The sequence below is a fragment of the Nylanderia fulva genome, unplaced genomic scaffold (genome assembly GCF_048542155.1).
Source record: "Nylanderia fulva isolate GAGA-0341 unplaced genomic scaffold, ASM4854215v1 Scaffold19, whole genome shotgun sequence".
Lineage (NCBI taxonomy): Eukaryota > Metazoa > Arthropoda > Insecta > Hymenoptera > Formicidae > Nylanderia > Nylanderia fulva.
In genome coordinates, this window is record NW_028190161.1 from 4101841 (window position 1) to 4118661 (window position 16821).

The 16821-nt window shown below is 29.7% G+C and overlaps 1 protein-coding gene across 16 annotated transcripts in view; it reads left to right on the forward strand.

The window, feature by feature from the left end:
* rdgB (retinal degeneration B) overlaps positions 1 to 10092 on the forward strand; it is a 68479-nt gene extending 58387 nt beyond the window's left edge. For 8 of the 16 annotated variants that reach the window (XM_029300148.2, XM_029300154.2, XM_029300158.2 and 5 more), the window contains 3 exons: positions 14 to 194; positions 405 to 679; positions 6055 to 10092. In XM_029300148.2, the coding sequence (XP_029155981.1) occupies positions 14 to 194; positions 405 to 679; positions 6055 to 6187 (589 nt within the window). In that variant the 3' untranslated portion in view covers positions 6188 to 10092. The other 8 variants (XM_029300160.2, XM_029300164.2, XM_029300159.2 and 5 more) reach the window with 8 other exon arrangements.
* Positions 10093 to 16821: the final 6729 nt, after the last annotated feature.

Below are 16821 nucleotides of genomic sequence, written 5' to 3' on the forward strand. Positions count from 1 at the left end.
ATACTTGTAATAGGCATTGGCAGGAACTAGGTTACCTTATCATTTATATTACTGCGAGACCTGACATGCAACAGCAGACGGTAGTTTCCTGGCTGTCGCAACATAACTTTCCTCACGGTCTCGTCTCGTTCGCCGACGGCTTGTCGAGAGATCCGCTCGCTCACAAAGCCGCCTATTTGAATAAGCTTGTAAAGGTTCGTAATAATAGCAAACACCGACAATAGAAGTAAATAATGAAGTATTCACGATTGATCGCACAATTCTCTTGATCGACGAGAATAATTTTCTTCATAAACAATTTCTCCAGAGATATCGAGATTTATAAACAATTCTTCTCTTACAATTTTTGATACCGATATTTCTTCGCGCGACTGTATTTGTGATTAATTGGATGTAATTGACAGGAACACGGAATGATAATTCATCAGGCGTACGGCAGCGAGAAGGACATTAGCGTGTACACAGCGATAAACCTGAAACCGAGCCAGATCTTCATCATCGGCAAAGCGTCCAAAAAGCATCAGACTCTGGCGACAATACTGTACGATGGCTATGCCGCCCATCTGAGCACGCTGCAAGCGCACGGAGGTTCACGTCCCGCCCAGGGTAACGCGCGCATGGTGATCCCCAGGGGTCAGTTTGGCTTGCCGGGACAGAATACTTCCTTGCGTCGACGAAGGTGAGTTTACTGTAAATGATGCATTCTGACAATTTTGTGATAAGAAAGAGAGATCTTTCACGCTTCGTCAAAAAGAATTAAATATCTTCTCGTCGGATTATATTGCTATGGTTTTGTTACGTCGAAAGCATCGTGCATTTACTAAAGTCAGTTGCATGATTGTTTTCTTACATCAAAATATAAAAAATTTTTTCACTTTCGAAATATCATATCTGCGAATAGGATACAAAATTTGTTTGTTTCAAAAGAATATTATTTTATAGTAATTTAATTATTAAAAAGGAATAAGTAGAATTATACAATATGTTATTTCTTTTTATTTCTTTTACATATTATAATTCATTATAATCCTGAAAAAGTATATGAGCAAGCATACAGAGGCGAAATTTTATAAATTAAATTGTATTTAAAAAACGATATTGCTGAGGAGGAAATGCAACTGACTTTGGGAGTTACACGAAAAAATGTAATCGGCGCGTGAAAGCGGTTTATTCTCTCAACCCTTTGTTGCTGGATATTGCTTCCGAGAACCACTATTTCACGTTGCTGCCACAAGGTAGATTTCTCTAGCTTTATTTGTGTCAACAGTCGGTCTCTGTAAAAAAATATCTTATGAATTCAGTTTGTACAGTAATAATTGTTTGTGAAAATTCGTGAGAAGCTTTTTATCTGATGAACTCGTTAATCTTTAATTCCGTCGATCTTTCGGAAGATGTATATTTCGAAAATTTTACATTATTCTAACATTCTTAAAGGATCCTTACATCAATTGAATGTTGTCTAATGCTTATTTATTAAAGAAAAATAGATGATAGATAACGTAAAAATGACGTCACTTTTTTAGCATTCAATGTATATAGCTTCGCTTGGCGTATATACTGTCCTCTTTTTTTTTCACTTAAATCGCAGTCAGACAAGAAAGGGTCGAGAAATGACACCCTGGGCGGCGTTCGCGCACTGTATTGTTACGCAATTGACAATGCGTGCGTGTGCGTGTGTGTATGTATGTGTGTGTGTGAAAACGAGCACCGGCTATGTTCCAGTAACGACACAGCGGTGAACTCCCCGGCGCGCAACAGCGTCTACTTAAAGCGGAAAATCTACCTTACTCACATCTAACACACGCCTATAATCTACGTACAATTTATTTACTCACATTGGTAACTATCTACAAACGTCTACTGCTCTTACTCTTCACCGTAGGCGCCGATTCGAGTTTCCACTTGAATACCAGATGCTTATAGCTATCATTATATTAATCATTCTCTAATTTTCAAACGAATATCACGAATGTCGTTTGCTTAAGTAAATATTTTGCTTCAGTTTGTAAATTCAATTAAGAAATCAGCGTCTACATACTCCGCTTCTCCCCCCAATCTTTCACAGCGCGATCTTATTGGTAGAAGGATTATATAGGATTACAATTAGGTCTATGCGTCATCTTTATGAAGACAACGTGTATAAGTTAAAAAAATGAATGCGATAATTTTTCTATGTCTTTAGAAAAATCGCGTTTTTCTTACCATTTAAAAATTATTCCTATTTCTTTCTCGAGAGCACACCTCGTGATTTATTATAACTAGAAGAATCAATATACGAACAAAATTTATTTAAAATGTGTAGATAAATAACACGTGTTTATAGATAAAATATAAAAGAAATATAAGAAAGATAATTAAATGATAGAAATATATCTCTCAATTATATTAAATTGATATATCGTCGTGATTAACAACTTATTGTTAGATTAATATTCGTAATCAACGTTTATCACACATAATTAAGATTATTATTAATTTATTTGCTTTTTCCTTAAAAAATCTTTCTGCCACTAACGCGCACTGCACCGTTCCTACGCTGTTCTAATCAGTTAAAACAAAGACACCAACGATCGAATTGTCCTGACCAGTCTCTTGATTGCAGGTACCTGCTATGAGGGATATGTCGCGTTGTCAGCGTAGTTAAATATCGCACTCTGTCTCTCTATCTCTCACTCGGCGAAAGCGACTGTTGTCGTAATCCTACACTCGAACTTATTGTTTGTATCTATCGGCTAGTACATACATGTCCAGGATTTGTGGCTAATATGACTGCTCTATAATCGCCTCTCTATAGATACGCCCGGGAAATAGAGAAATCGTTTTCGTTACCTTCCCGAAACGAACCGGTCTCGCTTTAACGACGAAGGTAAATCCGTCGTCTCACGTTTCCGCCTGAAACTTGTTAGATGAGTGTTTTGTGTTATAAAATAATGCTAGATTCACCACCTAGATCGTTTCATATCTACACCCTGAGAATTGTGATGCTTGAATTCTTCATTTAAATTGGCACGATAGAGTGTCGAGGTTCACAACTTTTATGATTAAATGATGAGGATATAATTAAATTTTAACGCAATATTAATTAATGCTATTTTATGTAAATTGAATGAGGACATATTTTAATGTATATAGCTAATGTAAATAATTATTTAAAATTATATTTGTTTAATTTATTTTTAATTTATGATTTAAAATAAATTAAATTTTAAGTAGATTTTAATTTACTTATATATATATTTATGATTACTTTAATTGAATATATTTGCTCAATTGTATTTGATGTAGTTTCATTAATGTGAAGTGTACATGAGCAATATTTTAATGATGTAATATCAATCGGCATTAAAAATAATTAGAATAATTAATTAGAATAATTAATTAGAATATATAATTTATGATTTTTTAAAAATATATCAGAATTTTTTTACAACTCTCTTGCTATATTATTAAAAAAAACAATTCAGAAATTGACTATCAAGACTTTAGAAATTAAATATAAAATCGAATAAAATTGAAATTTTTATATGTTTTATAATAAAAAATTATACAAGTTGTGAAATAATTTTCTCAAGTTGGTCAAGGAATCATTGTTGCTACATATATAATTACTTTTGTATATTGCAAGATTTACGAGTCAATATATAATAGAATTAATTAAATGAAAAGAAAGAGATAATTAAATGATCTCGGGGATAAATGATTTATTTTGATGGTAGATCAGGCTGAAGATTTGTTGCTTGTCCGTAAAAGGACCGTATAGCAGCACGAATAAGGATGCCATATAGATTTACATTTATACAAAAGATGTGTACACCATGCACGATTATTACGTTACATGTGAATGTTCAAGTTTCGAGAACTCACGCGCATACATACAGGTATACGTGCCGTGGGATCTCCATTTAAAAGCGAAAACACTGGCAAATCCTTTTCATCCCCGATTTCACGCATTCGCTGCGCTGTGTGCCCATTATGTCATAATACATATACATATATATATATACACGTGCGCTATCAACAAAAATCTCTGGATTCGTTCATCAGCATTGCATTTCGTAGGTGGCGGTATCACGGGACGAACAATAGCGTACGTTAATGAGAAAAAGCAGTATCAAGGATTATATACCAAAATGTAAGATAGATTCTAGGCCCAATTCTCTTTGTTAAGGCTTTTCTTAAGACGTGCTTTGTAGAAATTCGATTCAAAAATCGATTCATTAGAATTCATTCCGCGTGAATTAATCGATTCGTTCCACAGTTGCCTCGCTCTTTTCTCTAAAAAAAATCGCTTTTTTCGTTCCTAGATCTACTTATGATTCTCTTCGTAGTACTGGCAGCAAGCGCGAATGTATTGCAAAGAGTCGACGTGTTTATCACGCATCGATTATACTAAATCTCCTTCCAGTAAATTATTCCCCAGATGTCAAGAGACTCTGTTATTCAAAATAAATCTGCATTAAATTAATTTTTTATTATATTCTACGATATAAAATTTGTAAAATAATATAATTTGTTTTTGTTTTAGAATTAGAGGCGTCTGCCAGAGCTATTTAGGATTAAATAACTCAAAGAGTGAGCTTCGACAGAGTTCAGACGCGCCTAGTTGAATGCTTCTCCCTTTTACCTTTCTCGTGTCATTTTCAAGAACAGATTATAAACAATCGTTTCGCTGTCATCCATAGGGCGGACAGGTATCTTCCGTCGACATCTGATTCATTATCCATTATCCGCTTCAGATGTTACGTCACGCTTTCCAGCAGTATACAAATGTAAAACACCACCGCTTTCCCCATTGTGCTGTTCTCATTCATCAGCTTTCAATGGCGATCTATGTCCACTTTACTCACAAGCGAGTTAAACTTCAATGCGAAGCGCACTATTCTTAACTTTTACGGGATGCGCGGCAAAAATATATGAAAAGGATCAAGTGCTCCTCGTCGAATTTTTAAACAACATTTTAATGAATATCTCGAATAACAAGAGAGTGAAAAAGGAATTTAAACATATTTAAATAAATTCTACTTTCGATCAATCTCTATTCTATATTATCTTGTTGTATTCTGGATTTAATTATTCAGACAATCGATTTGATTGAAAGGTAATAAAATATATAATCCGATTAAATTTTTAAGGTAAAAAAAGGAAATTTATTTTCCAAATATATTCAGAAACATAATACATTGTTTCATGTATTTTTGTCTTGCATCCTGTAATCTGTTGATATTTTCTGTGTATATAGGATGTCGAAAAAGTATGTGTGTTATACAATACTTATACAACAACAGAAATGAATAATGTGCATTGACAGACAGCAAAATCATTAATTGTTTTCAGCTTAAGTGTGATAGAGAAAGGAGAAACGCATTATCGAAAAATACATCACTGCTGCTTATTGCACAATACGTTGTACGATACAGAAGCGGATTGCTCGATTTAAATAGTGCAGTTAATAATTTTAAATTATTTGCACTAATTTTTAATTACTTAATTAAGCTGCAAGTCAATATTTCTTAACCATCTATCAATGCTTGTGCTATTTTTATTACGTAATTAATTAGAAAAGCTTCCACTTCCAAGAAATGAATTTGCAATTCGTTTCTGTCGCACACAAATAACAGATTATATTAATTAGACATGCGAATAGTTACAAGAATGCAATACGATATTAAACAGTCATCCAACAGTCATATGACACGTATTGTCAATCGCGATTATTCGAATGACATTACGTCGAATATGCATAGAAAAAATAAAGTTATTGATATGACTCGAGGAACGCGATGCTTGAACCTTTTCTTCCTAATACAATCTTATAATTTAATCTTCCAATTTATCATGGAAAATTATAAAAAAAATAATATAAAATATTATACATATATCAGTACAATAGATAAAGATCAGGGCATAAACTCTTATGGTACTCCATCTTTAAAAATTAAAACTTTGATTCGAAATCGAGTATCTGTATCGGGAAGAATTGGCGTTTCTCATTCATTTCGAGGAGAAATGAGAAGTTTGTAATCGTTATTAATTATCGTTGATTTTGCGATACAGCTCTTTTAGGACGGCGAAGCGTGCGATCTCGCAGCCACCCTTGGGCAAGGCGCCCTTCCCATTAGAACGATCCACGAGCGTGGGTCCAGGATCGAGCAACGTTCACCGAACAGCGGCGACCGAGAAGCTCTGACGATTCGCGCGCTGCCGCTCGTTCTTCGAGTCCCGGCGGTAGCTTTTTGCGAAGAAAGGACACGATTCTCGGCTCTCTTCCGTATCCTCCTTTAGTCCGTTTCCTTGTTTCGTCGTCGAGGTCCCTGCTCTGTATAATAGTCTTATATAAATTTTTACGCCCTTTCCCTACGCCTTGATCACGCGAAGACTGCGATCTTTGCGATATTGTAACTTGATCAGATTCTTCTTTATTCTTCTCTGTTCTTTATAGATGTTCGATAACGTAGGCATTATTGTCCCATCTTTTGTGATATCTCTTTCTCATATCGTAAATTCTTGTTGATCTAGAGTTTCACAGATTTATATATTATATATACATATATATATATATATATATATATATATATATATTCTCTATTAATAGTAAGAATATTCTGTGTTTTTATTATATATAGATTTTTATCCTTCTACTCTCTTCTTCTTAAACATCATTAGTTTCACGCGAGTACTAATTCTTAACATTTTTTCATGTTAAAATTTCACTCAAATTTTCTTTTACAAATCTGCGAATATTAAATGTGGAATATTCCTCAATTCGATTTTGCAAAAATCTCTTTATTACATAGATTCCATAAATTCTATACTATCTAGATTTTTAGTTTTGTGTTAATCCTTGTATAGCTATCATACGATTTTTATTATAAAGGACTAGCAGATCTCTCGTATTATTCCAATAAATAAAATTTTACTTATGTATATATATACAATATATATATACATTTTTTTGTATACGTCATTTTTTTACACTACGATTTATTACGGCAATCTCATCTTACGCTTACATGGAACAATATATTTATTTCAAATATATATATTTTTTTATTATTTTTTAAATATAAAAGCGAATAAAAGAAAAATATAAAGTTAAACAATAATAGAATTTTGTTTAGCGGAATAATACGTCAAGAGAATGAAAGAAACTTGTTGAAACTGTTACCTGAGTCTCCCTGTTGTTATTAAGAAGACGTAATCTAATGTTATCTGTGTGACACACACCGAGACACGCTTAGACGTAATTAGCGTTAAGATCTGTTAGTATTCTACTCATTGCCAAAAACGTTATAGAGAGACGTAATACGTAATGCTCTGCAAAGTCCGCGCCAACTTCTTTCAGGGCTATTTTCTCCTCGCGCGAAATATATGTATATTCGCGGAAAAAAGACAATTTTTAAGTATGAGGATGTAGCACATTGATTGATAGATGACACTTGTTATACGCGATATCTTTTATCCGTTTGACATGATAATTTCATTTATAGAACTAACACTAAGAAGATTATAGTTGTCACAAATATAAATATTATTTATCCGTGACGCAGACTGACACTGAGAGAGTATTTTATTAAATCGACTGACAAGGTAAATATTTATATCGAAGAAGATAATAATTAAGATGCAGTATTTTTGTAACGGTAATTTGAACAAAAATAATACGATTATTTATAGCCAGAAATGATGATAAAATACGAATGCAATAACAATATATATTGGTTTGAGAAAAAGATCTTTATATTATTGTCTCTATAAGATAAATATAAATGAGTTTTTATTCAATCTCCTTTATAAAATAGTAAATTTCTGAAAATAACGCGTATATCAACAAGTATTTGTGCATTTAATCGCAAGGATGGGAGATGTATCATATATATTTATAAGACGAAGCATCGATATTTAGACGCGCGCGCGCGCGACAAGCGGTACAAAGCTACTTCCCTCTTATTATATAGTCGCGTAAAGCTGTAGCTAGCGATGTAAATAACGTTAGATGCTGTGTAAATAACTACTGTTATTCGTGGATAACGTTAGAGAGGGAAATGTCATATTTACGTGATTAGCTGCTAGGTGCTTCGTCGAGAAAAGCGATGTGATAAGCGACTTGGAACTGAAATGTATCGAGATTTATGCATCCGATTTCTGATACTATATATATAAAATTCAACATTTGTATTTGTCTTATCTCGCAGAAAGAAGGGAAAGATTTATCCGTCTCAGCTCCGAGTCGCATCGACGGGATGTTGAGAATCGAAATGATCATAATCAACGGTGTTTCTCATTACGCTTAAATCTATTACAATTAAATTAGGAAACGGTGAAATCTTTCCTATGGGCACGATTCCATGTACACGGTGTCCCACAGATCTTACATCGATAACGTTTTCGCAGTCAAATTGATTTCTTTCTTAAAAAAGAATTTAATTAATTATTTTATTTTCTCTTTCTCTTTCAAGATTGTCAGATAAATAATTTTTAATTTTCAATCGAAATCATCAATTTTAAATTATCATATTATTTTAAATATGTAACTTTAATTTAAAGAAAAATGATTGTATTGTACTTTTATTATTCCAATTTTATTGTTATTAAAATCTCGAAAGAGAGTTACACTTAAAATAAAGAGAAGCGAGAGACAAAACACTCTTGTATTATTGATCGGGACACCTTGTAAAACAGAATCGAGCGCGACAAAGGAGACGGAGATTGGTTTATTGCTATCACTCGACGATTTTCTCGCGTCATATTAATAATCTCCCGATCCTGAAGGAAGCATTACGTATTGCTCAAACTGCTATACTAGATTTGTGGTGCTTGCAATGCGCAAGTCAACATTATCATTAAACATTGACTGTTTGTATTGTTGTAATATGGCATGAGAAAATAGTTCTATATATACAAACGTCTACATCTAAAAATATAAACGAGAATAATATGTATACAACAAAAGTTGCGAAATTGGAAATATACACGAATACACGTGTATATGTATGTAGTATATACGCATAATACGTATGTATATATGTATTCTTATAGAGTGTCCGTAAAATTTTTGTGTCGAAAAGATGTACAATAAGAAGTTTGCGAATATTTCATAATTTTAATTCAGTCTATGTTTTGCGGGTGACAAATCGTAGGCAATTTTATTGGCAAGAAGATCTTTCATTCTGACTTTGATTAAATAATGCTTTATTATCGTCAATGATGAGAAACGAATACAAAAGAAAAATCTTGATTTAAGATTGCATTTCCTTTGTAATGATTAATCCGCTTACTGATTATGAGATGGATTACTTTTTTTGTATGAAGCTGAGTAATTATATGTATAAAAAAACATTTAATCATATTTTCATAATTGGATTATTCGTTATTAAGGTCAATCAATTGCAAGCAAAATTAATATGCGCTATAATAAAAGCTAAAGACTGAACAGTAATGATCATAATGAAAAAACTTGATTGTGAAAGAAAACTAGTTAGCTAAGAGTAATTAAAAATTACCTGATAATTATATCTAATCGTGTTATTTTCTGTGTCATTGTCAACGCGATAAAGTGGATCTTTATAAAGCTTTAATGAGAAAAAGGATGAGTTATAAATATAAAAGCTTATTCGCTCTTGTCGAATTAAAACACTTGTAAAGAGACGCGTAATTTGACGGACACTCTATAGAGATAGGTGAATGACTGCAAGAGATATTTTACCTATACATTATATATAGAAGGAAATGCATACACGTGCGTAAATGAAATCACTGGGTGTACCGATGTAATGAGAATTATATTTTTATTAGAGTACACATAAAAGTGACGGGGTACTGTAATAATAAAAACTAACTGAAGGTCATTGTTTTGTATTACTCGCTCTAGTGTGTAACAATTGTTTTATATATACATATATGTATATAATATAATGTTGATGAGTGGTTTCCGTGAAATTTCTTCGAGATCCGCAGCAGCAGGAGACGTCCCTTTCCGCAGTTTCCTTTCTTAGACGAAGGGAGATGAAAGAGAGAGGAACACTTAGCGGACAACACTGTATTCCACTTCCTTCATTGGAGACATTAATAAATGATACATCATTGTGGTTTAAATCTCTAGCGTATATGTATTCGTTTTCTCTTCTCTCTCTCTTTTTTTTTCATTAACGCACATTACTCGCGAATAATCTTATACTTTTATTGTTATACAAGAATTTTATATACCTACTTTTGAAGCAGAAATTCTTTCAGGATTTCTGAATGAGGATCTCTAAAATTAAATTAGTAAATAAATATACAGTTAATCGTCAATTATTCATTTTATCATTTACGTATTATATTATGTAGATTACAAATTTTGTTACAAATTGTGTAATTAAAAAATTTAAAAGTAATTATTAAACTTTAATTATAGTCTTAATTAGATATATATAATTCTATTGTAACTTAATTGTGTAATTAACGATGTAACATATATGTTACAAACTGAAATTAAATCAAATATAATGTATATATATATATATATATATATATATATATATATATCTTGAAATATATATTTAACATATAAATATTTCGGTAAATGTTTAAATCGATGAATATGAAAAGCAGATTTTCAAGATTATTCAAAAATTTCGAAAGAATATATATCGATATATATCGATAATAAATATCGAGTTTATAATATCGTGGTTGATTGGCTAACGCACACATATCACACTCATCAATCACGCCGTTTCGGTGTTGCTTTTGATTCGTAATTGACTTAAGGGTCGGCAGGCGACATGGTGGAGACGCCTATCGGCCGGCCGGGAATTACGGATTCTTATTTTCCAGATATTAGCGAAAATATTGAATGAATCTTATTAAATTTAGGATATTCTTAATCAGTAAGCTCATTTGTAGTCCTCTAAAGAGCTATTTTATGAAAAAAAGATAAAAATAAAAATTTTTAATAAACTTGGGGGAATGCACAGCTAGGAACGGGTAAGGTTGGGTTAGCCGCGAGTCCGTATTTTATTTATTATAAATTTTTAAGAGCGAAAATGTAAAATCCGGCCTTTTAGAGGACTGCTTTATTATATAAAGAATATATTAAAAAAAAATTCACGAAGTTATGTCACTTATTTTATGAAATATCTGGACGATAAGATTCTCACTAGATTCATAAGGAGCAGGGGAAATTTCTGTGGTAACATGCTGACTGCTTGACAAGGAGAGAGCATCATTCCATCTTTGTCTCTCTTACATCGCATATGTAGTAGCGTCCATGTAGGTACAAACACTAATACGTGAGCACACGGATGCAAATATTGAGAGATAATGTTAGCAAAAAGGCTATCATATTATTTTTATTTTTTTGTATATGTATGCATATGTAAATAAAGAACAAAAATAAAAACTATTTTAAGATGACATTTTATAATTAATTTTCTATATGTATTTGCATTTTATTAATATGTATTACATTTTTGATATGTTTTTAATTTATAATTTATATAAACATAAGTATGAAATAAAAATTGAAATAGTTCTGAAAATAAGTATATTAATGATAAAATTATTCAAAACAATAAAAAAATTAAATTTAATATTTTTTAGTGTTTGTACCTACATGGACGCTACTACATATGCGATGTAAGAGAGACAAAGATGGAATGATGCTCTCTCCTTGTCAAGCAGTATTAAAAGCCATATTAAAAGCTCTAGCTTCATTCAATTAATAATCCAATATAATAATCAACAATTATTTTTATATAATATATAGTATTTTTAAATATTTTTAAATATTTAAAAATATTTTTTTTAAGATTAATTGAGGAAAAGAATATTTTAAATATAAAAAAATATTTTAAATATTCTTTTTCAATTAATTTTTAAAACAAATTTTTAAAAATATTTTTATATATTCAAATACTTATTATATTATATAAAAATTATTGTGAATTATACTCATTGGAGTAATAATTATTGATTGAAGCTTGTTATGGCACAAACTGAACATCTTGTACATTGTCTGTATAATATTTTACTTATTTATAAAATGTTTTTTATAAATAAATGAAATATTATATATATATAATATATAAGATTATAATATATAAGATTATTGATGTTACATTGTATAACTCTCATTTCTTCCTCTCTGCTACATAAGTACTTATGACGTGAAAGAACTTACGAGTAACGTATGATGGCTCAATGCAAGAATATTTAATCACGTAAAAAACTTGAGTTCAAATATATCAATATCAATTTTTTTATAATATATTGGAATATAGAAAATCATAGAAATATATATTTTATATAGGCGATAAACTTAAAAATTTGATATTGAAAATATTTTAATCATTTTACAACTACACATACTATAAATATATAAATGCAAAATAATTCCGTAAATAAATTTCAAGTAATAAATCAATTGCACACATGCACACAGCTGGTATGTAGATTTTTATTAAATTTATTTTCTGAATTATTTTACACTTATATATAGTGTATGTAGTAAAAATATTTTCAATATATTAAAAAATTTTTAAATCGCCGAAATATATTTTTTTATCATTTTTCTATATTCTAATATATATATATATATATATATATATATATTATAAAAAAAATTGATATTGATATATTTGAACTCTAATTTATATACTGGATGATATACTGAACATCCTTGCATTGATTATACATTACTCAACGTTCTTTCACGTTATAAGTATTTGGAGCAAATTATACAATAGTATCAATAATCAAAAAGAAATCAAGAATATAATCAACATATCCCTTATATAATATATATATATATATATATATATATATATGTTATATATATACGTTATGCACATATGTGCATAACCATATATACAATTTCCAAAAAGTGGGTGTTTATTAGTCTTGCTACGTTACTGCTTTCTGCTACGGAAGGCCAGAAAGCATTTTCAGGCGGCATCTCGCGTATACCGGCACGGTAGATGAACAAGGAGAACACGTGATTATCGGTCCTTGTCTCTCTTACGTGCGTCCGTGTGAGCGATGCAGTTGGTGTATGTACGTGTACAGACATACACCACTACATAAAACCCGAGAATTGGTTTCTCGGCGTTGGCAACACTGAAACCGGAGTTTCGCGTTGTCACCGCACGAGGTCTCCAATATCAATTCGGAGTTTGCCTGGGTCACAGATTAATAGACAGATCGCCAAAGGTCTGGATGAAGGAGAGACCAGCATTTCTCACTGATTTCAGCGCCATATCGTAGTAGTGGTCAATGCAGTAACTATTAATACGTTCCCAAGATAAGAGCGTCTCATGCTCATGAACTCGTCCGGCGGCATGTACGAAATTTATCTTTTCGTAGCGTTCGCGTATTTCGGAAAGGACAGAATTTTATGACGTTATAAATAAATAAAATATTAACCTGACCTATTATAATTATTTTTTAATAAATGTTTCATTATTATTATCATCTAAGTCTAAGTCGTTTAATTAATTTTTAGTTTTTTAATAATTAATTTAATTTATTCTAGTCATTTTAATATGTGAAAAATACTAATACGTATACGTTTTATAATGAATTAATATATTTCGAGAGTCGAATTATATATTTTTAATAATATAAAAGTGTTCAAAAATTATATTTGACTTTTAATATATGTGATATAATAAAAGGCCAACTTAACGAGCTTATATGCTATTAATTGAAAAATTTTTTATTAATTTACGTCATAATATACAAAAGTTAAGATAAACGTTTCGACTGTACGACAGTCTTTTTCAATATCAATCTCGTTAAGTTGGCCTTTTATTATATCACATATTTTAATTGTATACGAGCCGAAGTTTAATTTATAAAATATATATATTTGACTTTTAATTTTAATTATTTTAGCAAAGAGTTCCGAAATCTCTTACACACATAATAGGGATTTTGTTCATCCATATAATTCGCAATTAAGTATATATGTTAATTATTAATTTTAATAAAATACAAAATTAAAATTAAAGGTCAAATATAATTTTTGAACATAAATATATTTAATTCGTTATAAAACGTATACCCGTGATAGTATTTTTCTCGTACAAAAATAACTAGAACAAATTAAATTACTCATAAAAAAATTAAAAAATAATTAAATAATTTATATTATATATGATAATAATAAAACATTTTATAAAAAAAACAGATTCAATAAATATAAGTATATATATAACATGTACTTATATTTATTGAATCTGTTTTTTAATAAAATGTTTTATAAGCTTAGAAAACTTGACTTTGACGTAACTAGCAAATTTTATTTAATTATTTCACGACGGTTTGACGTAATAAAATGTTTTATTATTATTATATAAAATATAAGTTTAAATTCTTTAATTAATTTTTAATTTTTTTTATTATTAATTTAATTTACTCTAATTATTTTTGTACGAGAAAAATACTATCATGGGTATACGTTTTATAATTAATTTAATATATTTGTGTTTAAAAATTATATTTGACCTTTAATTTTAATTTTTATTTTATTAAAATTAATAATTAACATATATACTTAATTGCGAATTATATGGATGAAAAAAATCCCCATTATGTGTGTAAGAGATTTCGGAACTCTTTGCTATAAAATAATTAAAATTAAAAGTCAAATATAATTTTTGAACACTTTTATATTATTAAGAATATATAATTCAGTTCCCGAAATATATTAATTTATTATAAAACGTATACGTGATATTATTTTTCTCATATAAAAATGACTAGAATAAATTAAATTAATTATTAAAAAACTAAAAAGTAATTAAACGACTTAGACTTAGATGATAATAATAATGAAACATTTTATTAAAAAAAGATTCAATAACTAGTAGGTCAGGTTATAATTTTTTATTTATTTATTTATAACATTATGAGCTATTAAGCTCATCATCTCGTTCGCTCTCTGTCTTGCTTTCATTCGGCAAGTCACAAACGATATATGATACTCGTATGTTCCTACTTCAACTCTCGAGAATCTGAAACAAACGAAACTCGTGTCCAATATACAGGGTGTCCGGTAACTAACAGACCAATGATTACAAATGGATTCTTTGGTCAATTTGGGAACGATTTTTCCTCAGCGAAAATGTCGAAAAAGGTCATCATTTTTTACAACTTTCCAATCTTTGTCATTATGTATCTTTATAACTAAGCCTTAAATTAAAATTTTATTATAGTAAACTCTACCTGAAATTAACTGAAGAATGTAATTATGTTAGACTTTTAACTCCAAAACGTTTAGTTTTCAAAAAACCTATTTTTTCAATCGCTTATAACTCGAAAATTATTGACTTCTCAACATTTTTGCTAAGGAAAAATCGTCTCCAAATTGGCCAGAGAATCCGCCCTTAATCATTGGTCCGTTAGTTACCGGACACCTTGTATATATTATATAAAAGTGTATAGCACGTCAGAAGCTTGTGAGCTTACAGCGATAAGTAAAAACAATTGCGTATTTATTTCATTGCGTTTATCTGTTTAAACGCGCGCTTTAATTTTTCCAACGTTTTTGCCTGTTTATATTTTAAAGGTCCTCTCTTCTAAAAATCTTGTTTTAAAGATCCTCTCCGCGAGCAAAATTCGAAAACATAAATTATTTAATATTTTTACTTTATTATTTGTAAATCCTCGGTAATTTCAAAATTTTTCTATTTGAAAATTATTAATTTTCTATTGCCAATTAATTTTATCACAGACTTTACTCTTACTCCCATTGCACTTTCGTTTGCGGTTTTCAGTATACGATTTTTTATCGTAGTTACTGAAAATTATTATTGTGAATTATACTTGTGCAGTGATTTGAAGAATTTACAATTTCGTTGAAATTGTTGATTTTTCAAAAAAATTACGAGATTCGCGGAAATTGCGTGCTTTCATGGCATTTTCCGTTCGCGGCAGGCGGTTTATTTTTGATTGTTGCAAGTGTTTTTTTTTTTTTTTTTTATTAAAATAGATAATAATAATGTGAAATAAATCACGATATTTGACAGATGTGCATATATATAGAAATTGTAATAATAATAATATTATATCATACAATTGTAAATTGTTTCAATTTTTTATAGACTGCGATAAAAGATTTTACATTTGGATAAGAAACTGCGGTAAGTAAAAATATAAAATTCTTGAAAACGTAAAAATATTTGATAACGTAAAAAGGTGAACTTTGAAAAATAAGGAACTTAAAAATTGCACTAATAAATGGGCTATATGTGAGCCGTGCGCGGATGTAAGGTGTGTTATATCGAAATTTAATTAATAGAATTGAGAATTAATCCCAATTTTAAGTCTTACAAATGTCCAAGCTAATTTTTTGTACCTCGTGTACATTTTTGAAAGTTATATCGAAAAATTAAATTTTAATATGCGTCTTACATCTCACATTTCGCATACGGCTCACATATAGCCTATATTTATCTCTTATACTTTATTTCAACCCTTATAGAAATTTATTACTAGTAACGCCAATTTATCACTTATTTCGAGTAATTAATCACTTTTATTTCGAATACTTAAATTACTGTATATTATAGTATTTTAAATACTCGAAATAAGTGATTAATTGGCGTAGTGATAAATTTCTACAAGAGAATAAGGAGCCTTTAAATTCTTAATGTAAAAAATTTCAAGTAATTTTCTTTAATAAAATTTAATTAAAAAATTTTTGAACACTGTGTTAAATCACATTTAAAATCGTGATTATTTCAATAAAAAAACATTTTATGTGTAAAAAATATATTTTTTATAATATGTGATATAATAAAAGGCCAACTTAACGAGCTTATATGCTATTAATTGAAAAAT